Source organism: Anomaloglossus baeobatrachus, chromosome 8 (genome assembly GCF_048569485.1).
Source record: "Anomaloglossus baeobatrachus isolate aAnoBae1 chromosome 8, aAnoBae1.hap1, whole genome shotgun sequence".
Taxonomy (NCBI): domain Eukaryota; kingdom Metazoa; phylum Chordata; class Amphibia; order Anura; family Aromobatidae; genus Anomaloglossus; species Anomaloglossus baeobatrachus.
The window spans coordinates 188,489,240-188,511,684 of NC_134360.1; the positions used below are offsets into that span (position 1 = coordinate 188,489,240).

The 22,445-nt window shown below is 47.3% G+C and overlaps 1 protein-coding gene across 6 annotated transcripts in view; it reads right to left on the reverse strand.

The window, feature by feature from the left end:
• Positions 1-5,424: 5,424 nt before the first annotated feature.
• KYAT3 (kynurenine aminotransferase 3) overlaps positions 5,425-22,445 on the reverse strand; it is a 76,392-nt gene continuing 59,371 nt past the window's right edge. For all 6 annotated transcript variants that reach the window (XM_075321020.1, XM_075321019.1, XM_075321023.1 and 3 more), the window contains 3 exons: positions 14,621-14,694; positions 9,622-9,708; positions 5,425-5,769 (listed from right to left, as the gene is read on the reverse strand). In XM_075321020.1, coding sequence (XP_075177135.1) covers positions 5,716-5,769; positions 9,622-9,708; positions 14,621-14,694 — 215 coding nt within the window. In that variant the 3' untranslated portion in view covers positions 5,425-5,715. The remainder of the gene's footprint in view (positions 5,770-9,621; positions 9,709-14,620; positions 14,695-22,445) is intronic.

The following is a 22,445-nucleotide window of genomic DNA, read 5'->3' on the forward strand; positions in this document are numbered from 1 at the left end:
CTAAGAGAGTGCCTTGACAAGTAGATCGTCTAAATACTGGACCACAGAGTGACCCTGAGAGTGCAGGACTGTGACTACTGCTGCCCTGACCTTGGCGAAGACCAGTTGGACTGTCGCTAGCCGGAAGGTAGAGCTACGAACAGAAGGTGTTCGTCTCCTATAACGAAGCGTAGAAACGCTAGTGCTCTGGATCAATCGGCACGTGTGGATAAGCATCCTTGATGCCTAATGATGCTAGGAAATATCCTTGGGACCTTGAGGCGATGACATGGCGGAGGGATTCCATCCGGAACCGCCTGGTGTCCACGAGCTTGCTGAGCATTTTTAGATCCAGAACGGGACGGAACGGCCCGTTGTTATAGGTACCGCAAAGAATTTGGGGTAAAAACCGTGACCTTGTTCCTGAAGAGGAACGGGGGTCATCACTCTTTCTGCCTATAGAGTGCACCCTGTTTGCAGAAGAGCAGCGGCCCGGCCGGGAGGTGGAGAAATTCTGAAGAATCGAGTTGGAGGACGAGAAGTGAGCTCTATCCTGTACCCGTGAGACAGAATGTCTCACACTCAATGGTCATTGACCTATGGCAGCTAAATATCGCCAAGGCGGGAGAGCCTGCTACCGACCGAGGCCGCAAGTCATGAGCAAGCCGCCTTGGAAGCGGGTTTTCAGACTGTCGCTTTTTTGGGCGAGACTGAGCCCGCTAAGAATCTTAGCTCCTCTGATCCTTTTGAGTCCACATTGGACGAGGAAAAATGGGACCTGCCCGAGCCTCGAAAAGGCCGAAAACCCCGACTGCCTCTTGCTCTGTTGGGGTTTGTTGTGTCCGGGCTGAGGAAAGGATGAATCCTTACCCCTGGACTGTTTAATGGTTACATTCAACGCTCACCAAACAGTCGGTCAGCAGAAAAAGGCAACTGGTTAGGCAACCTTTTTTGGAAGCAGAATCTGCCTTCCATTCACTTAACGAGCAGACCAGGCTCTGCTTAAAAACACGGAGTAGCGGAGGCTACCGCCGCACGGTTCGCAGAGTCCAGGACAACCTGAACCGCGTAAGAAACAAATGTAGACATTTGAGAGGTTAAGGATGCCACCTGCGGCACAGATGTACGTGTAACCGTGTCAATCTGTGTAAGACAAGCTGAAATAGCTTGGAGTGCCCCAAGGGAGAGAATGCCGGAGCCAACGGTGCGCCGACAGCCTCATAGATGGCTTTCGACCAGAGATCCATCTGTCTGTCAGTGGCATCTTTGAGTTTGCAGTTCCATCTCCCACTGCAACTATGGATCTAGCTACAAGCCTGGAGATTGGAGGATGCCGCTCGGGACATTGGGTCCAGTCCTTGACCAAGTCAGGGGACAGGGATAACGTGTATCCTAAGCCGTTTGGAGAAGCGCATATCTGGATAAGCGTGGTGTTCCTGGACTGCCTCTCTGAAGGCAGAGTGGTCCAGAAAAATACGTGAAGCTGACTCCTCCACTGGAGGAGCTGTGAGAAATAACCCACATTCTATAGATGGACGCTATAAGATTATTTACTATGGCGTCACGATCAGGTGTATCCAGATTGAGAGCGGTCTCAGGATCAGAATCCTGAGCCGCTACTTCCGCCTCATTACACAGCGAGTCCTTCTGTTAGGACCCTGATGAAACCGAGGCCGCTCATAGTGAGCCCGCTTAGGCTGTCTGGGACTGACGTCCGTGCAGAGCCGTGACTCTGGGATGCGTGTGACATTCCCGGAGCTGTTAGTTATTCACACTGAGGGGGGCCATGGATCAATGATTCAACAGTGCCCATGTTGTGAGAGACATGTCCGGACTGCTAGGCTTCTAGTATCATAGCCATAGTCTCAGAAAAACTGTCAGTAAATACTGCAGACACCGTCCTCATCCCCTGGCCATTAGTGCATACAATGGGAGTCTATGTAACCTGCCGGCCGTATAGCCGTACATGCTGTACCAGCTGTATAGAAAAACATGTGGTTCTGCACCTTTGTTTTACACAGAGAATATGCTGATAACTCCTCCGCATAATCCAGGAGGGTATATACAACGTGCGACCAAACAGTGCAATGTATATAGTACAAGCATATCTATAAGTGCACTTCTGCACTAGTGGGGTTAGCACCACAGGTGCTGCTTAACGCCTGTTGCAGCGATTGTGTGACTATCAGAATGCCAGGGTCTTCCACACTTGTCTCTGTATCGTACAGAAACTGACACTAATGGCTGCCGGCGTCCTTGTAGAGAAGGAAGCCGTGGGCGTGCCTGAGAAAGTGCGGGAATCCGGATTCACAGTGCACACAGTGAGAGGGGTGGAGTATGCAAAACATACTCCAGCTCTCAGCGCTGCTCTATGCAGCGTCACGCCCCTACCCTGACTGTCAGGGCTGTGGGCGGTAACGAAGGGAGACTAGGCCCAGAAGCCGGGGACTCGAGTTAACAGCGCGGCCGCCGTAAAAGCGCGGGCCGCGCTGAAGTCCCCGGCGCACCACAAGTGCCAGCCGCGCCGCAGTCCCAGCGGCCGGCGCGACCGATTCATAGAAGTGGCCAGCGTCCCGCCCCTCTCCTGACTGGCAGGTCTGGGGGCGGGAACGAACGGAAGCAGGCCGCAAAAGCCGGGGACTCTAGTTATCAGCGCGGCCGCCGTAAAAGCGCGGGCCGCGCTGAAGTCCCCGGCGCACCACAAGTGCCAGCCGCGCCGCTGCCAGCGGCCGGCGCGACCGATTCCTGGAAGCCAGCGTCCCGCCCCTCTCCTGACTGGCAGGTCTGGGGGCGGGAACGAACGGAAGCAGGCCGCAAAAGCCGGGGACTCTAGTTATCAGCGCGGCCGCCGTAAAAGCGCAGGCCGCGCTGAAGTCCCCGGCGCACTACAAGTGCCAGCCGCGCCGCAGTCCCAGCGGCCGGCGCGACCAATTCCCATAAGTGAGCCTGCTTCAGCGAAGCTGAATGAGGCCATGGCACAGGCGCCGCAGCGCTGATGTCCCCCGGCGCACTACAACACCCAGCATGCTGCGGTGTGAGCGCCAAATGCACGGGGACACAGAGTACCTTGAGGAAGCAGGGCCATGTCCCTGATGTACTCCGCTCCATCCAGCATCTTCTCCAGGGGCTGTAGATGGAGCACGGTCTCAGTGCCTGGAGACCGGTAAATCCCACTTCACCCAGAGCCCTGTAAAAAGGGATGGGGAAGGAATCAGCATGTGGGCTCCTGCCGCCGTACCCGCAATGGGTACCTCAACCTTACAAACACCTCCGACATACAGTGGGGTGAGAAGGGAGCATGCTGGGAGCCCTTAGTATGGGCCCTCTTTTCTTCCATCCGACATAGTCAGCAGCTGCTGCTGACTAAAAAGTGGAGCTATGCGTGGATGTGTTGCCTCCTTCGCACAAAGCACAAAACTGGTGAGCCAGTGATCCCACTGGGGGTGTATAGCCAGAAGGGGAGGGGCCTTACACTTTTAAGTGTAATACTTTGTGTGGCCTCCAGAGGCAATAGCTATACACCCAATTGTCTGGGTCTCCCAATGGAGCGACAAAGAAAATGAAAACTCATAGACTTTGCTGGGGAAGCAAAGTCATGGAGTTTTCTGAGCAAAAACGCACCCGAAAACTGCGCAAAAACGCCGCGAAAAACGCACTGTGTGAACTTACCCTTAAGGGTACTTTACATGCTATGACATCGCTAGCGATCTCATTAACGATGTGAAATTTTAGATCGCACTTGCGATCTTTCGAGAGCGCACATGCGTAAAATAACCTATGTGCATTCTCGAAAGATCGCACTTGCGATCTAGAATTTCACATCGCTAATAAGATCGCTAGCGATGTCGCAGCATGTAAAGTAGCCTTTAGTCTGTATGTCAGTTACCATGGGCTCTTTTTTTTTTTTTTTTTTCCCCACTTGGCCCTACAGCACATGGATGACATCAGTGAGTTGTCAGTGTTCAACATTGAAACTAAAGAAGCAGCTTTGTCATTTATATTTTCTACTAGCTGTAGTACCCGGCATTACCCGGGATAGTAACTCTCTTTCCCAGTCTCCCCACTGATATGATATTACTTGACACGTAACCTTCTTATACTATGAATGTCCTTTGTTGCCTATAACAACCAGTCAGAACTGCTATTAATGACCTGTAGTTTCCAGCTCCATTGACTATAATGGAGGCAGGTTTGGAGAGTAACTAAAGCGCAGGGTTAAATTTTCCCATCAAAACAGTCTACCACGTTCCCTGGGTCACATAAGGCATCTGTGCAAAATTTCGTGATTGTAATTGTGACAGTGCGGATTCCTTTAGCGGACATACACATACGTACGTACACACACAGCTTTATATATTGGATATCCATACTGGAAAAACACAGATGGCACACATGCGACACATTTTTAAAAATGGTGATAAAAATAAACACAGATGGTAAAAATGGACCGTGCCACAAGTCACATAAGTGTTCTTATATAGCCGTGTGAAGTGGGCCTAACAATATATAAAGTGAATTTTAACATAGATACCGAAATGCAACCTGGTGTGTTCTTTCTGGGATGGTGCCAGGTCAGTATAGTAAACTGAGCCTAAAGCCCCCTTCACATGCCTGTATAAAGCATATGCGTGTTACACCAGTACCAGTGTTTTTCCAGAATGGCTAGAGAAATAGATATTACAAGCTTTTCCTGTACTGTGCAATGTTAACCACGGAATCCATGTGCTGTACATGTTTTTCACGGACCCATAGACTTGTACCTGGTCATCCGTACTGCCGGTAAAAAATGGACATGTCACACAGACACACTGTCCATGTGAAAACACGGACATCTGAAGATAATCATAGATTATAATGGGTGCATGCGATATCCGTGAAAAAGATGGGTGCCACATGTACCGGAAACACGGACCTGTGAAGGAGGCCTATGGTGTAGTGCTGTGCTACTCGGAGGCTTCAGCTGGAGGTGGTAGGCCCCAACAATCTCCTCCAACAGATGGCTATTAAATGGATGTGCCACTTCATGGTATTTTACAAAAATGCCCTTATGCCTTACCCTGGCTGTTTGGTTGAAGGCCCATTCTGCCCTCATGTGGAGCCTGAAAACATTGGAGAGTGACAGTCTCTATTGCCATAGGATACAAGATGGCGACCGTCATGAGAGTTACCCCCACAAACACTTCCTCAGCCGTTCCTGACGCAGAAGCTGAACAGTAACTAAACTTATCTCACGCATGCGCAGAATTTCCTGCACTAAACCATCCACCCTCCAAAGATCACTTATTATCCTATAACAGTTTTCACTTCTGGTAATAGATGGAATGAGACAGGACTCCATTGTGAGATTAATAAGGAGCGGCGGCCAGTGTAAACAGATGGGGGTAAGATGCAGCCACCGGGCAAATACAAAGACATCCGTGTGTACAAAACAGTCTCCAGATCAGATTTTATTTGTAATGTTAACTTTTATTTTATAATTCAATGTATTAAAATAAATGATTGGATAAAAGGCCTCATTCACATTACAGCTAGAGAAGCATACACAATTATTATGGAACAGAAATGAATAATGGTTAGATTTCACTTATTCCTTCTTCAGTAGGGATTTATGGTATGTCAGACTGTGAAAATCGTTTAATATGTTTGGTAATGTGAACAAGGCCTTATCGGATTTTCACAAGTCATCAGAACATTGCTGTACAATTAATAAATATAGATACTACATATATTCCGGCCTCAATTATTCCAGTTCTGCAGGATCTTCTCAGCCGCGTCTAATGTTTCGTCTCTCTGTAGGGAACCAATAATAAAAGGATTATGTGATGGTGAACGGAGTAAAACGTTTTATTAAATCAACTTCACTCAATTTCTTGGTAGATGAGAAAAACTAAAAGTAAGTCTGCTGCTCCATATATTCCAGGAATTGGAGGTTAGGAAGGAATTCACACAGCAGTGTTTCACTGACTATGTACTGAGTGCCCATACTGACCCCAACCGTGAACAAATGGCCTCATACATGCCTAGGATACCCGCATTGTGCTCCATACACTGACCGTGAAACAACCACGCCCCTGATGTGTGATGTAACATCCCAGAAGGAAGGTGGAGCACCTTTAGGGTCACAGTCAATTACAGATAGTGCGAGGGTGGGAAACAGCACTGTGGATGTCATCTTTGCAGTTTGAGAGCAGGGCCATTAGTTAAAAAAAAAAAAAATTGTCTCGGAAGTACTGCATGAACAATGTGACTGTTTCCCTTTTAATGGGTAGAAGCTAAGAATATGTATTTTGTATCTCTCTGGAGTACCCCTCTAATGGACATTTGTGTTTCTTCTCAACTATATTAACCATGTAGCTACAGTGCCTACAAGTAGTATTCAACCCCCTGCAGATTTAGCAGGTTTACACATTCGGAATTAACTTGGCATTGTGACATTTGGACTGTAGATCAGCCTGGAAGTGTGAAATGCACTGCAGCAAAAAATATTTTTTTTTTTTTAAATTGTGAAAAGTTTATTCAGAGGGTCATTTATTATTCAACCCCTCAAACCACCAGAATTCTGTTTGGTTCCCCTAAAGTATTAAGAAGTATTTCAGGCACAAAGAACAATGAGCTTCACATGTTTGGATTAATTATCTCTTTTTCCAGCCTTTTCTGACTAATTAAGACCCTCCCCAAACTTGTGAACAGCACTAATACTTGGTCAACATGGGAAAGACAAAGGAGCATTCCAAGGCCATCAGAGACAAGATCGTGGAGGGTCACAAGGCTGGCAAGGAGTACAAAACCCTTTCCAAGGAGTTGGGCCTACCTGTCTCCACTGTTGGGAGCATCATCCGGAAGTGGAAGGCTTATGGAACTACTGTTAGCCTTCCACGGCCTGGACAGCCTTTGAAAGTTTCCACCCGTGCCGAGGCCAGGCTTGTCCGAAGAGTCAAGGCTAACCCAAGGACAACAAGGAAGGAGCTCCGGGAAGATCTCATGGCAGTGGGGACATTGGTTTCAGTCAATACCATAAGTAACGTACTCCACCACAATATTCTCCGTTCCAGACGAGCCCGTAAGGTACCTTTACTTTCAAAGCGTCATGTCAAGGCTCGTCTACAGTTTGCTCATGATCACTTGGAGGACTCTGAGACAGACTGGTTCAAGGTTCTCTGGTCTGATGAGACCAAGATCGAGATCTTTGGTGCCAACCACACACGTGACGTTTGGAGACTGGATGGCACTGCATACGACCCCAAGAATACCATCCCTACAGTCAAGCATGGTGGTGGCAGCATCATGCTGTGGGGCTGTTTCTCAGCCAAGGGGCCTGGCCATCTGGTCCGCATCCATGGGAAGATGGATAGCACGGCCTACCTGGAGATTTTGGCCAAGAACCTCCACTCCTCCATCAAGGATCTTAAGATGGGTCGTCATTTCATCTTCCAACAAGACAACGACCCAAAGCACACAGCCAAGAAAACCAAGGCCTGGTTCAAGAGGGAAAAAATCAAGGTGTTGCAGTGGCCTAGTCAGTCTCCTGACCTTAACCCAATTGAAAACTTGTGGAAGGAGCTCAAGATTAAAGTCCACATGAGACACCCAAAGAACCTAGATAACTTGGAGAAGATCTGCATGGAGGAGTGGGCCAAGATAACTCCAGAGACCTGTGCCGGCCTGATCAGGTCTTATAAAAGACGATTATTAGCTGTAATTGCAAACAAGGGTTATTCCACAAAATATTAAACCTAGGGGTTGAATAATAATTGACCCACACTTTTATGTTGAAAATTTATTAAAATTTAACTGAGCAACATAACTTGTTGGTTTGTAAGATTTATGCATCTGTTAATAAATCCTGCTCTTGTTTGAAGTTTGCAGGCTCTAACTTATTTGCATCTTATCAAACCTGCTAAATCTGCAGGGGGTTGAAGACTACTTGTAGGCACTGTATATAACTAATCAAGAAATCAACAATATGCCAGAGATTCTACAAGCTTCTGAAATAGAACCTTGGAAATGTCTACAGTGTAAAATAAGACAATTTCCTAAAACCAGGAACTGTTTGAGAACAGGTAGAGTAAGTGAAATGAGCCGGGCTTTATGTTGCTTAGCTCTCACTAAAGGTACCGTCACACATAACTAGATCGCAGCTGAGTCACGGTTTCTGTGACGCAGTAGCGATCCCGTTAGCGATCTTGTTATGTGTGACACTTACCAGCGATCAGGCCCCTGCTGTGAGATCTCTAGTCGTTGCAGAATGGTCCAGGCCATTTTCTTCAAAGGCGATGTCCTGCTGGGCAGGACGCATCGCTGTGTTTGACACGGTGTGACAGGGTCACAGTGACTGCTGAGATCGTTATACAGGTCGCTACTACGACCGGTATTGTTCCTGCATCGCTGATAAGATCTGACTGTGTGACATCTCACCAGCGACCGCACAGCGACTTACCAACGATCCCTATCAGGTCGCATCGTTTTCGGGATCGCTGGTAAGTCGTTCTGTGTGACTGGGCCTTTCGGCTGATGCTATAAAACAACACATGGCGTTACAGCAAATCTAATAAGTTGCGCTTACAAAATCAATTCTACATCTTGCCTGCAACTTGCCATTGCGCAACTATTTTATAGCTATGATTTTGCTGTTAAAAAAAAAAAAATCACAGAAGCAGCAGAAAGGTCATAGTTGATTGGAAAGTCTACGGCAAGTGAGTTGGGTGCAACCATAGTCAGAAAATCCAACACATTTGGAAACATTTATGACTAAAGCGGGCTTTACACACAGCGACATCGCTAACGAGATGTCGTTGGTCACAGAATTCGTGACGCACATCCGGCCTAGTTAGAGACGTCGTTGCGTGTGAAATACAGGAACGACGATCAAAAATACTCACCATATCGTTGATTGTTGACCAGTCGTTCCTATCCCGATTATCGTTTCTGTTGCAGGACGCAGGTTGATCGCTATGTGTGACACCGCAGGAACGAGGGACAACATCGTACCTGCGGCCGCACGCAATAAAGAAGGAAGAAGGTGGGCGGGATGTCCAGCCCGCTCATTTCCGCCCCTCCGCTTCTATTGGGCGGCCGCTTAGTGACGCCGCTGTGACGCTGAACGAACCTCCCCCCTTAGAAAGGAGGCGGTTCGCCAACCACAGCAACGTCGCTAGGCAGGTAAGTCCGTGTGACAGGTGTAAGCGATGTTGTGCGCCATGGGCAGCGATTTCCCGTGACACACAACAGACGGGGGCGGGTGCTTTCACTAGCGATTTCGCTGTGTGTAAAGCCCGCTTTAGTCTTGCTGTAGGTTGAGACTGGAGATGAGCGAATTAATTTTCAGGACTCTGCTCCATTGACCAGGTCCTTGCATTTTTGGCTCCTCTTGATTAGCCTGGCTGTGTGTGTCATGCCACAATAATGCATTGCGCTAGAACAGCTAGCTAGTCAAAGGAAAAGCCGAGAATGCAAGGAGGTAAGGAGACTCGCAGGCTTCCCATCCAGCTCTCACATATTACTGACCTGGCCGATAGACCACACTATAGAAAAAGTCATTCGATGCGATTGCAAAGTCTGTGCACAAATAAGTTGAGGGGTTTTTTTTATATTGGAGTATAGCATTAGATCAGTAGCATAACTTTACTATACGTCTTGTCTTACCTTGATAAAACAAAATCTTATATATTTTTCAAATTGGTCCTTAGTTTCTGGTCCACAAAATGCTGTTATTGGGATAGCTGACAGTTTCTAAAACAGATTACGTGTGTAAAGAAAATATTCCAACCGTAACGTTAAAGCGTGAGTCATTTTTATATTCATTTCATAAATCAATAGAAAAGGTGAAGTGAAAATACTTAAAGCATATTTTTCTGATAAAATATATTTTCCTTTGGAGTGATCATTTTTAAAAATCTTAATTCACAGGAAAAATCAGTCTTCAGGATAAGAAAATAAATAAGTCCTCCCATTAACTTTATTGATTAAATGTGTGTATTATACATGTAAATGTAGAGCGAGTGTGATAATATACTCACCTACTGTTGCTCTCTCCAGTGCAGATCTTCTCCTCTCAGTGACAGAAGTCTCATTTACAATGAAAGCCTATGGAGCCTTGGCTTTCATTGTAAAAGTCACTCCCGGGCACAGCGTGAACGGACAGTCTGAAGATTGAGGATGTCAAAGAGAAGACCAGCGCTGGACACCAGAGACAGCGGTAGGTGAGTATACTATCACATTCACACTACATTACATGTACATACACATATTTAATAAATACAAAAGTTAGTGGGAGGGCTTCATTAAAATGACTGTTGCCCTTTAAAGCCTGATCGAAAATCATTAAACTATTTTAAGATTCATTTAAAGATTTTAGCAAAAACACACAGTGAATGGGAAATGCCACAAAGAACTGAAACTTTAGACGTCATCTGCAGTGACCAACTTAGACCAGTTGTAAACAGCACAGCCCCACTTCCTCCCCAAAAATGAAACCTCCCGCAGGATCCTTCAATGTCTGCAGAAGCTGATATGACGAAGACCGAAGCCAACTGCAGGCAGAGGAGGAATAGCTACAGCAAAGCAGACCTTTAAAATAGAACTTAATAAAGAACAGTCTAAAAAGCCTCCTGGCTAAACACAAGACACATACAAGTGCTTCTCAATAAATTAGAATATCCTCAAAAAGTTCATTTATTTCAGTAATTTAATACAAAAAGGGAAACATATCTATACAGTACTGAACCAAAGTTTGGACACACCTTCTCATTCAAAGAGTTTTCTTTATTTTCATGACTGAAAATTGTAGATTCATAGTTTTGATGCCTTCAATGTAAATTAACACAAGTGGAATGAGATACTTAACAAAAAAGTGTGAAACAACTGAAAATATGTCTGTCTTATATTCTAGGTTCTTCAAAGTAGCCACCTTTTGCTTTGATTACTGCTTTGCACACTCTTGGCATTCTCTTGATGAGCTTCAAGAGGTAGTCACTGGAAATGGTTTTCACTTCACAGGTGTGCCCTGTCAGGTTTAATAAGTGGGATTTCTTGCCTTATAAATGGGGTTGGGACCATCAGTTGTGTTGTGCAGAAGTTTGGTGGATAAACCACTGATAGTCCTACTGAATAGACTGTTAGAATTTGTATTATGACAAGAAAAAAGCAGCTAAGTAAAGAAAAACGAGTAGCCATCATTACTTTAAGAAATGAAGGTCAGTCAGTCCGAAAATTTGGGAACACTTTGAAAGTGTCCCCAAGTGCAGTGGCAAAAACAAACGCTACAAAGAAAATGGCTCACATGAGGATCGCCCCAGGAAAGGAAGACCAAGAGTCACCTCTGCTGCGGAGGATAAGTTTATCCGAGTCACCAGTCACCCTTTGCTTTGATTACTGCTTTGCACACTCTTGGCATTCTCTTGATGAGCTTCAAGAGGTAGTCACCGGAAATGATCTTCCAACAGTCTTGAAGGAGTTCCCAGAGATGCTTAGCACTTGCTGGCCCTTTTGCCTTCACTCTGCGGTCCACCTCACCCCAAACCATCTCGATTGGGTTCAGGTCTAGTGACTGTGGAGGCCAGGTCATCTGGTGTAGCACCCCATCACTCTCCTTAGTCAAATAGCCCTTACACAGCCTGGAGGTGTGTTTGGGGTTATTGTCCTGTTGAAAAAGAAATGATGTTCCAACTAAATGCAAACCGGATGGAATAGCATGCCGCTGCAAGATGCTGTGGTAGCCATGCTGGTTCAGTATGCCTTCAGTTTTGAATAAATCCCCAACAGTGTCACCAGCAAAGCACCCCCACACCATCACACCTCCTCCTCCATGCTTCACGGTGGGAACCAGGCATGTCCAGTCCATTCGTTCACCTTTTCTGCGTCGCACAAAGACACGGTGGTTGCATCCAAAGATCTCAAATTTGGAGTTATCAGACAAAAGCACAGATTTCCACTGGTCTAATGTCCATTCCTTGTGTTCTTTAGCCCAAACAAGTCTCTTCTGCTTGTTGCCTGTCCTTAGCAGTGGTTTCCTAGCAGCTATTTTACCATGAAGGCCTGCTACACAAAGTCTCCTCTTAATAGTTGTTCTAGAGATGTATCTGCTGCTAGAACTCTGTGTGGCATTGACCTGGTCTCTAATCTGAGCTGCTGTTAACCTGCGATTTCTGAGACTGGTGACTCGGCTAAACTTATCCTCTGTAGCAGAGGTGACTCTTGGTCTTCCTTTCCTGGGGCGATCCTCATGTGAGCCATTTTCTTTGTAGCGTTTGTTTTTGCCACTGCACTTGGGGACACTTTCAAAGTTTTCCCAAATTTTCGGACAGACTGACCTTCATTTCTTAAAGTAATGATGGCTACTCGTTTTTCTTTACTTAGCTGCTTTTTTCTTGCCATAACACAAATTCTAACAGTCTATTCAGTAGGACTATCAGCTGTGTATCCACCAGACTTCTGCACAACAGAACTGATGGCCCCAACCCCATTTATAAGGCAAGAAATCCCACTTATTAAACCTGACAGGGCACACCTGTGAAGTGAAATCCATTTCCGGTGACTACCTCTTGAAGCTCATCAAGAGAATGCTAAGAGTGTGCAAAGCAGTAATCAAAGCAAAAGGTGGCTACTTTTAAGAACCTAAAATAGAAGACATATTTTCAGTTGTTTCACACTAAGTATTTCATTCCACATGTGTTAATTCATAGTTTTGATGCCTTCAAATGTGAATCTACAATTTTAAGAGCCATGAAAATAAAGAAAACTCTTTGAATGAGAATGTGTGTCCAAACTTCTGGTCTGTACTATATATTATATAGTCATTACACACTGAGTGATCTATTTCACATGTTTATTTCTGTTAATGTTGCTGATTATGGCTTATAGCCAATGAAAACCCAAAAGTCATTATCTCAGAAAATTAGATTATATAAGACCAACTGAAAAAATAATTTTAAACTCAGAAATGTTGATGCCTACAGAAAAGTCTGTGCAGTAAATACCTCAATACTTGTTCGGGGCTCCTTTTACATGAATTACTGCGTGAATTGCATGAATCAATGCGGCGTGGCATGGAGGCGATCAGCCTGTGACACTGCTGAGGTGTTATGGAAGCTCAGGTTGCTTTGATATCAGCCTTCAGCTGGTCTGCATTGTTGGGTCTGGTGTCTCTCATCTTCCTATTGACAATGCCCCATAGACTCTCTATGAGGTTTAGGTCAGGTGAGTTTGCTGGCCAATCAAGCACAGTGATACTGTAGTTATTAAACCAGGTATTGGCACTTTTGGCAGTGTGAACCGGGGCCAAGTCCTGATGGAAAATGAAATTTCTATCTCCAAAAAGCTTGTTGGCAGAGGGAAGCATGAAGTGCTCTAAAATTTCCTGGTAGACGGCTGCGCTGACTTTGGTCTTGATAAAACACAGTGGACCTACACCAGCAGATGACATGGCTCCCCAAACCATCACTGATTGTGGAAACTTCACACTAGACCTCAAGCAGCTTGGATTATGGCCTCTCCACTCTTCCTCCAGACTCTGGGACCTTAATTCTAAATGAAATTCAAAAATTACTTTCATGTGAAAACAACACCTTGGACCACTGAGCAACAGTCCAGGTCTTTTTCTCCTTGGCCCAGGTAAGATGCTTCTGGCATTGTCTATTGGTCATGAGTGGCTTGACACAAGGAATGTGACTGTTGTAGTCCATGTCTTGGATATGTCTCTGCTGCTGGAGTCTGTGCTTCAAGAGCCACCACACAGTCAACTCCTTGTGAATCTCCCCCAAATTTATGAATGGCCTTTTCTTAATCCTATCAAGGCTGCGGTTATTCCGGTTGCTTGTGCACCTTTTTCTACCACACTTGTTCCTTTCACTCAGCTTTCCATTAATATGCTCGGATAGAGCATTCTGTGAATAGCCAGCTTCTTTATTTCTTTCACAATGACCTTTTGTGGCTTATCCTCCTTGTGGAGTGTGTCAATGACTGCCTTCTAGACATCTGTCATGTCTACAGTCTTCCCCATGATTGTGTAGCCTACTGAACCAGACTAAAGGGCCATTTTAAATGCTTAGGAAGCCTTTGCAGGTGTTTTGTGGTAATTATTCTAATTTTGAGATAATGACTTTTGGGGTTTCATTAGCTGTAAGCCATAATTATGAACATTAACAAAAGTAAACACTTGAAATAGATCTCTCTATTTATAATGACTCCATATATGTTTCCCTTTTTGTATTGAATTACTGAAATAAATTAACTTTGATGATCTAATTTATTGAGAAGCACTTGCACATGTAGATAAATAAAATCTAGCATAGCATGGAATGTAATCATACACCAGAAATAACTTGTGAGAAAATGGTATGTGCAAAAAAAAAAAATCATGCCAAAGAGGTGGAATGATATAAATGCATAAACACCATATGTTTTAAAAAGGGAACAATCTCCCTAATAATTAATAGCCCTTGTGGGTCCTGGAAATGTCCACAGATGATCCTGTAGTATTACAGGGGGCACAACAACAAACTGCCAGTTAGAGGATCTTTAGGCCACAAATGTCTTCATCTGTAGATTCCCCTAAAGATCCTCTAACAGGGGTTTGTTGTCCAATAGTAATACACCGTTAAGTATTCTTCAATCCCACCATGAGAAACTGTTCATTGCTGCTCACCTTTGTTTTTATCATCCACTTGATAAATTTGTAATCGTAAGCTTCATCACTCTTGAAATCAGAAAGGTCCACACCTTGAACAAGTCACAAGATCATGAATAACGGAGATTAGAAATGTGCTGTATGTATTTAACAAGAACTTTTCAACCCCGTGATCTCTGGATCCTATCTTCCCCCAAGTTATTATGGCTATGTGCGCACTGGAAAATGAAGGGAATTTTGTTTACTTACCGTAAATTCCTTTTCTTCTAGCTCCTATTGGGAGACCCAGACAATTGGGTGTATAGCTTCTGCCTCCGGAGGCCACACAAAGTATTACACTTTAAAAAGTGTAACCCCTCCCCTCTGCCTATCCCCTCTGCCTATACACCCTCCCGTGCATCACGGGCCATCAGTTTTGGTGCCAAAGCAGGAAGGAGGAAACTTATAAATTGATCTAAGGTAAATTCAATCCGAAGGATGTTCGGAGAACTGAAACCATGAACCAAAGAACAATTCAACATGAACAACATGTGTACACAAAAGAACAACAGCCCGAAGGGAACAGGGGCGGGTGCTGGGTCTCCCAATAGGAGCTAGAAGAAAAGGAATTTACGGTAAGTAAACAAAATTCCCTTCTTCTTTGTCGCTCCATTGGGAGACCCAGACAATTGGGACGTCCAAAAGCAGTCCCTGGGTGGGTAAAAGAATACCTCGATAAAAAGAGCCGAAAAAACGGCCCCCTCTTACAGGTGGGCAACCGCCGCCTGAAGGACTCGCCTACCTAGGCTGGCATCTGCCGAAGCATAGGCATGCACCTGATAGTGTTTCGTGAAAGTGTGCAGACTCGACCAGGTAGCCGCCTGACACACCTGCTGAGCCGTAGCCTGGTGCCGCAATGCCCAGGACGCACCTACGGCTCTGGTAGAATGGGCTTTCAGCCCTGAAGGAATCGGAAGCCCAGACGAACGGTAGGCTTCAAGAATCGGTTCCTTGATCCACCGAGCCAAGGTTGACTTGGAAGCCTGCGACCCCTTACGCTGGCCAGCGACAAGGACAAAGAGCGCATCAGAACGGCGCAGGGGCGCCGTACGAGAAATGTAGAGCCGGAGTGCTCTCACGAGATCTAACAAGTGCAAATCCTTTTCACCTTGGTGAACTGGATGAGGGCAAAAAGAAGGTAAGGAGATATCCTGATTGAGATGAAAAGGGGATACCACCTTAGGGAGAAATTCCGGGACTGGACGCAGAACCACCTTATCCTGGTGAAACACCAGGAAGGGGGCTTTGCATGACAGTGCTGCTAGCTCAGACACTCTCCGAAGTGAAGTGACTGCCACTAGGAAGGCCACCTTCTGCGAAAGGCGTGATAGAGAGACATCCCGCATCGGCTCGAAAGGTGGTTTCTGAAGAGCCGTTAGCACCCTGTTAAGATCCCAGGGTTCTAGCGGACGCTTGTAAGGTGGGACTATGTGGCAAACCCCCTGCAGGAACGTGCGGACCTGCGGAAGCCTGGCTAGACGCTTTTGAAAAAACACGGAAAGCGCCGACACTTGTCCCTTGAGAGAGCCGAGAGACAAACCCTTGTCCATTCCGGATTGAAGGAAAGAAAGAAAAGTGGGCAAGGCAAACGGCCAGGGAGTAAAACCCTGATCAAAACACCAGGATAAGAAGATCCTCCAAGTCCTGTGGTAGATCTTGGCGGACGTTGGTTTCCTGGCCTGTCTCATAGTGGCAATGACATCTTGAGATGAGTCCTGGCTCCTAGCGTCCTCAGGGTTAATGGCCACACAGTCAGGTTGAGGGCCGCAGAATTCAGATGGAAAAATGGCCCTTGAGACAGCAAGTCTGGTCGGTCTGGGAGTGCCCACGGTTGACCCACCGTGAGGTGCCACAGATCCGGGTACCACGACCTCCTCGGCCAGTCTGGAGCGATGAGGATGGCGCGGCGGCAGTCGGACCTGATCTTGCGTAACACTCTGGGCAGCAATGCCAGAGGAGGAAATACATAAGGCAGTCGAAACTGCGACCAATCCTGAACTAATGCGTCTGCCGCCAGAGCTCTGTGATCTTGAGACCGTGCCATGAATGCCGGGACTTTGTTGTTGTGCCGAGACGCCATTAGGTCGACGTCCGGCGTTCCCCAGCGGCAACAGATCTCTTGAAACACGTCCGGGTGAAGAGACCATTCCCCTGCGTCCATGCCCTGGCGACTGAGAAAGTCTGCTTCCCAGTTTTCTACGCCCGGGATGTGAACTGCGGAGATGGTGGAGGCTGTGGCTTCCGCCCACAGCAGAATCCGCCGAACTTCTTGGAAGGCTTGACGACTGCGTGTGCCGCCCTGGTGGTTGATGTACGCAACCGCCGTGGCGTTGTCCGACTGTATTCGTATCTGCCTGCCCTCCAGCCACCGCTGGAACGCCTTTAAGGCTAGATACACAGCCCTTATCTCCAGAACATTGATCTGAAGGGAGGACTCCGTCGGAGTCCAGGTTCCCTGAGCCCTGTGGTGGAGGAAGACCGCTCCCCACCCTGACAGACTCGCGTCCGTCGTGACCACAGCCCAGGATGGGGGCAGGAAGGATTTTCCCTTCGACAAAGAAGTGGGAAGAAGCCACCACTGAAGAAAGGTTTTGGCTGCCCGTGAAAGGGAGACGTTCCTGTCTAGGGACGTCGACCTCCTGTCCCATTTGCGGAGAATGTCCCATTGAAGTGGACGCAGATGAAACTGCGCAAAGGGAACTGCCTCCATTGCTGCCACCATCTTCCCTAGGAAGTGCATGAGGCGCCTCAAGGGGTGTGACTGGGCTCGAAGGAGAGAGTGCACCCCTGTTTGTAGTGAACGCTGTTTGTCCAGCGGTAGCTTCACTATCGCTGAGAGAGTATGAAACTCCATCCCGAGGTAAGTCAGCGATTGGGTCGGTGTCAATTTTGACTTTGGGAAATTGATGATCCACCCGAACCTCTGGAGAGTCTCCAGAGCAATGGTCAGGCTGTGTTGGCATGCCACCCGGGAGGGTGCCTTGACTAGAAGATCGTCTAAGTAAGGGATCACCGAGTGGCCCTGAGAGTGGAGGACCGCCACCACTGCTGCCATGACCTTGGTGAAGACCCGTGGGGCTGTCGCCAGGCCGAAAGGCAGTGCCACGAACTGAAGGTGTTCGTCTCCGATGGCGAAACGCAGAAAGCGTTGATGCTCTGGTGCAATCGGCACATGGAGATAAGCATCCCTGATGTCGATTGATGCTAGGAAGTCTCCTTGGGACATCGAGGTGATGACAGAGCGGAGAGATTCCATCCGGAACCGTCTGGTTCTCACGTGTCTGTTGAGCAGTTTGAGGTCCAGAACGGGACGGAATGATCCGTCCTTTTTTGGCACCACGAACAAGTTGGAGTAAAAACCGCGACCACGTTCTTGAAGGGGAACGGGGATCACCACTCCTTCTGCCTTCAGAGTGTTCACCGCCTGAAAAAGTGCATCGGCTCGCTCGGGGGGCGGAGATGTTCTGAAGAAACGAGTTGGAGGACGAGAACTGAGCTCTATCCTGTAACCGTGAGACAGAATGTCTCTCACCCATCGGTCTTGGACATGTGGCCACCAGGCGTCGCAAAAGCGGGAGAGCCTGCCACCGACCGAGGATGCGGTTTGGGGAGGCCGAAAGTCATGAGGAGGCCGCCTTGGGGGCGGTTCCTCCGGCGGTCTTTTTAGGACGTGACTTAGACCGCCATGCAGAAGAGTTCCTCTGGCCCTTCTCTGACCTGTTGGGCGTGGAGGAATGGGACCTGGCTGAGGGCCGAAAGGACCGAAACCTCGGTTGTATCTTTCGTTGCTGAGGTCTGTTTGGTTTGGACTGGGGTAAGGACGAGTCCTTTCCCTTGGATTGTTTAATAATTTCGTCCAATTGCTCGCCAAACAAACGGTCGCCAGAAAATGGCAAACCGGTTAAGAACTTCTTGGAAGCAGAGTCTGCCTTCCACTCGCGTAGCCACATGGCCCTGCGGACTGCCACCGAATTGGCGGATGCTACCGCTGTACGGCTCGCAGAGTCCAGGACGGCGTTCATGGCGTAGGACGAAAAAGCCGACGCCTGAGAAGTCAAAGACACAACCTGCGGAGTAGAGGTACGTGTGACCGCATTAATCTCAGACAGACAAGCTGAGATAGCTTGGAGTGCCCACACGGCTGCGAATGCCGGAGCAAAAGACGCGCCTATGGCTTCATAGATGGATTTCATCAGGAGCTCTATTTGCCTGTCAGTGGCATCCTTGAGCGATGAACCATCTGCCACTGATACTACGGACCTAGCCGCCAGTCTAGAGACTGGAGGATCCACCTTGGGACACTGAGCCCAACCCTTAACTACGTCAGGGGGGAAGGGGTAACGTGTGTCATTAAGGCGCTTAGTAAAGCGCTTGTCCGGAAATGCTCGGTGCTTCTGGACAGCATCTCTGAAGTTAGAGTGATCGAAAAACGCACTCCGTGTACGTTTGGGAAACCTAAACTGGTGTTTCTCCTGCTGTGAAGCCGACTCCTCTATAGATGGAGTTGGAGGAGAAAGTTCTAGCACCTGGTTGATGGACGCTATAAGGTCATTTACTATGGCGTCCCCTTCAGGTGTATCAAGATTGAGAGCCACGTCAGGGTCAGAGCCCTGAGCTGCGACCTCCGCTTCATCCTCCAGAGAGTCCTCATGCTGAGACCCTGAGCAGCGTGATGAAGTTGAGGAGGGTTCCCAGCGAGCCCGCTTAGCCGGTCTGGGACTGCGGTCCGTGTCGGAGTCCTCACCGTGGGACCTAGGTGTCACCCCAGGAGCACTTTGCTGCGCCAACCGAGGGGGGCCTGGGGGCGATGAACTCACAGTGCCCTGGGCCTGTGTTACCGGTCTGGACTGTAAGGCTTCTAGTATCTTAGCAGACCATCTGTCCATAGACTGAGCCATGGATTGTGAAAGCGACTCAGAGTTTCTCAGCCAAAACTGCAAACTCTGTCCCTGCCACCTGGACAGTGGAAGCCGGTGGTTCTACCTGAGCCGAGGGTCCCACCAGTGCCTGAGGCTCCGGCTGAGTGAGTGCCACAGGGGCCGAGCATTGCACACAATGAGGGTAGGTGGAACCTGCAGGTAACATAGCCGCACAAGAGGTACAGGTTGCAAAATAAGCCTGTGCCTTGGCACCCTTGCTCTTTGCGGACGACATGCTGTTGTCTCCTCTTAGAGCAATCAGTGAGGGTATATAGCCAAAAGCAAATAATGCGGCCGAACAGAGAAAATGTATACAATATATAAAAATATATATATATATATATATATATATATATATATATATATATATATATATACACATTATAATATATATATATATATATATATATATATATATATATATATATACACATACATACATACATACATACATATACATACATATATATATATATATATATATATATATATATATATACATACATATACATACATATATATATATATATATATATATATATATATATATATATATATATATACATACACATACATTATATATATATATATATATATATATATATATATATACATACACATACATTATATATATATATATATATATATATATATATATATATATATATATATATATATATATATATATATATATATATATACATATATATATACATATATATATATATATATATATATACATATACACACTTCGGCACCCAAGGGGGCCAGCACCTGGGGTAACCGGTGCGGCTTACCGACCGCCCAAAGCGGTTGTGTGTCCACCAGATTCCCTGCCTGGGCCTCCCAGAGCTGTGTCTGAAATCCTCCACCGGCAGAAGTGATTATAACAATGGCTGCCAGCGTTCTTAGGGGATGAGGGAGCCGTGGCCGTGCCTAATAAAGTGCGGGAATCTGGTGCCCCACAGTGCTCAGTGAGGGGGGAGGAGGATACCCAAGTATGCTCCAGCCCTCACTGCCGACGTCCAGTCGAGCGTCCCGCCCTTACCCCTGACTGGCAGGCCCGGGGGCGGGAGTTATGGTACTAGGCCGCAGAAGCCGGGGACTAAATTTAATAACGCGGCCGACAAACAGGTGCGGTCGGCGCGGTAGTCCCGGCGTCACAAAAAACACAGCAGCCGCTGCAGCGTCTGTTACACAGGCGCTCCATGCGCCGTCCCCAAGGGGACACAGAGTACCTCTTAGAAGCAGGGCCTGTCCCTGATGATACCCAGTCTCCTGTCCGTCAGATTCCCTCAGGGGCTGCGGAGGGAGCCCGGTCCCAGTGCATGGTGACCGGTTAGGATCCCACTTCTCCCAGAGCCCCTAAGGGATGGGGAAGGAAACGGCATGTGGCTCCAGCCTTTGTACCCGCAATGGGTACCTCAACCTTAACAGCACCTCCGACATTAGTGGGGTGAGAAGGGAGCATGCCGGGGGCCCTGTTAGGGCCCTCTTTTCTTCCATCCGATAAATCAGCAGCTGCTGCTGACTAAAATGTGGAGCTTGCGTGAATGTGTGCCTCCTTCAACACAAAGCAAAAAACTGATGGGCCCGTGATGCACGGGAGGGTGTATAGGCAGAGGGGAGGGGTTACACTTTTTAAAGTGTAATACTTTGTGTGGCCTCCGGAGGCAGAAGCTATACACCCAATTGTCTGGGTCTCCCAATGGAGCGACAAAGAAATGGAATTTTCTCAAGAAAATTCCGCAGGCATTGAAAGATTACCGCACCCGCGGTAAAAAAACGTGGCAAACCGCACCCGAAAACCGCATGCGGTTTGCCGCGGTTTTACCGCGGTATTGCCGCGGTTTTGCAGCGTGCGGTTTGGTACATGTGTTTTATTGCATTCAATGCAATAAAGCACATTAAAAGAAAAAAAAAAATCATTTCCTTCTGAGATAGATAGTAGATAGATAAATAAATAGACAGATAGAAGAATAGATAGAGGGCTAGATAGATAGATAGAGGGATAGATAGATCGCTGCATTTCTCACGGTTGGTAGTGAGTTCACATTACTGGCCGTGGGAAATGCCCTGTGGTTACCTCTGCTGTCTCGCTGCGAGGCTGCATTCAGCAGTGTCAGTGTCAGTCGCGGCTGGATGGAAGCAGCGCAGGACGTGGATTACGCCGGAGCTGTGGATTACTTCGGAGCTTTGTTTTGGGGGGGGTTAATAAACGGGTGAAGAGGCTTTTTTGTGTTTTATTTAAAATAAAGGATTTTTCGGTGTGTGTTTTTTCCCTTTAATTACGGGTTGATCATGTCAGCTGTCATATAGACGCTGCCATGATCAAGCCTGGACTTAGTGGCGGCGATCCACCGCCATTAACTCCTTATTCCCTGGATCGCCACTGCATCACGGCATATAGAAGAGCTGGGGACACTCCGGTACTGCCGCATAATGCATGCGACAGTCCCGGGGTAGCTGCGGCTGATATTCTAGGCTGCGGGAGGTGGGAGGGAGGCGGGGGACATTAACCCTGCCCCTCGCCCTTCCCGAGCCTGAGAATACCGGGCCGCCGCTGTGTGTTTACCTCGGCTGGACGGTGAAAATACAGCGGAGCCCACGTGTTTTTTTTTTCTATATTTCCGTTTGCTTTCTATGTGTATTCTATATGTCTGTGTCTGTGTTCTATGTCTGTGTGTCTGTGTTTACTCTCTGCTCCGCTTCCTCTTCCTGTCATAATGACATCACTTTCCTGCAAACCGCAGGCAGCGATGTACATTACCGCAGGTAAACTGCAAAATACCGGAGGGAATAACGCAGGAAAACGCAGTGAACCGCACAGAATTTGCTGCATGCGTTATTCCCTGCGGGATTTCACGATTACATTGGAGTCAATG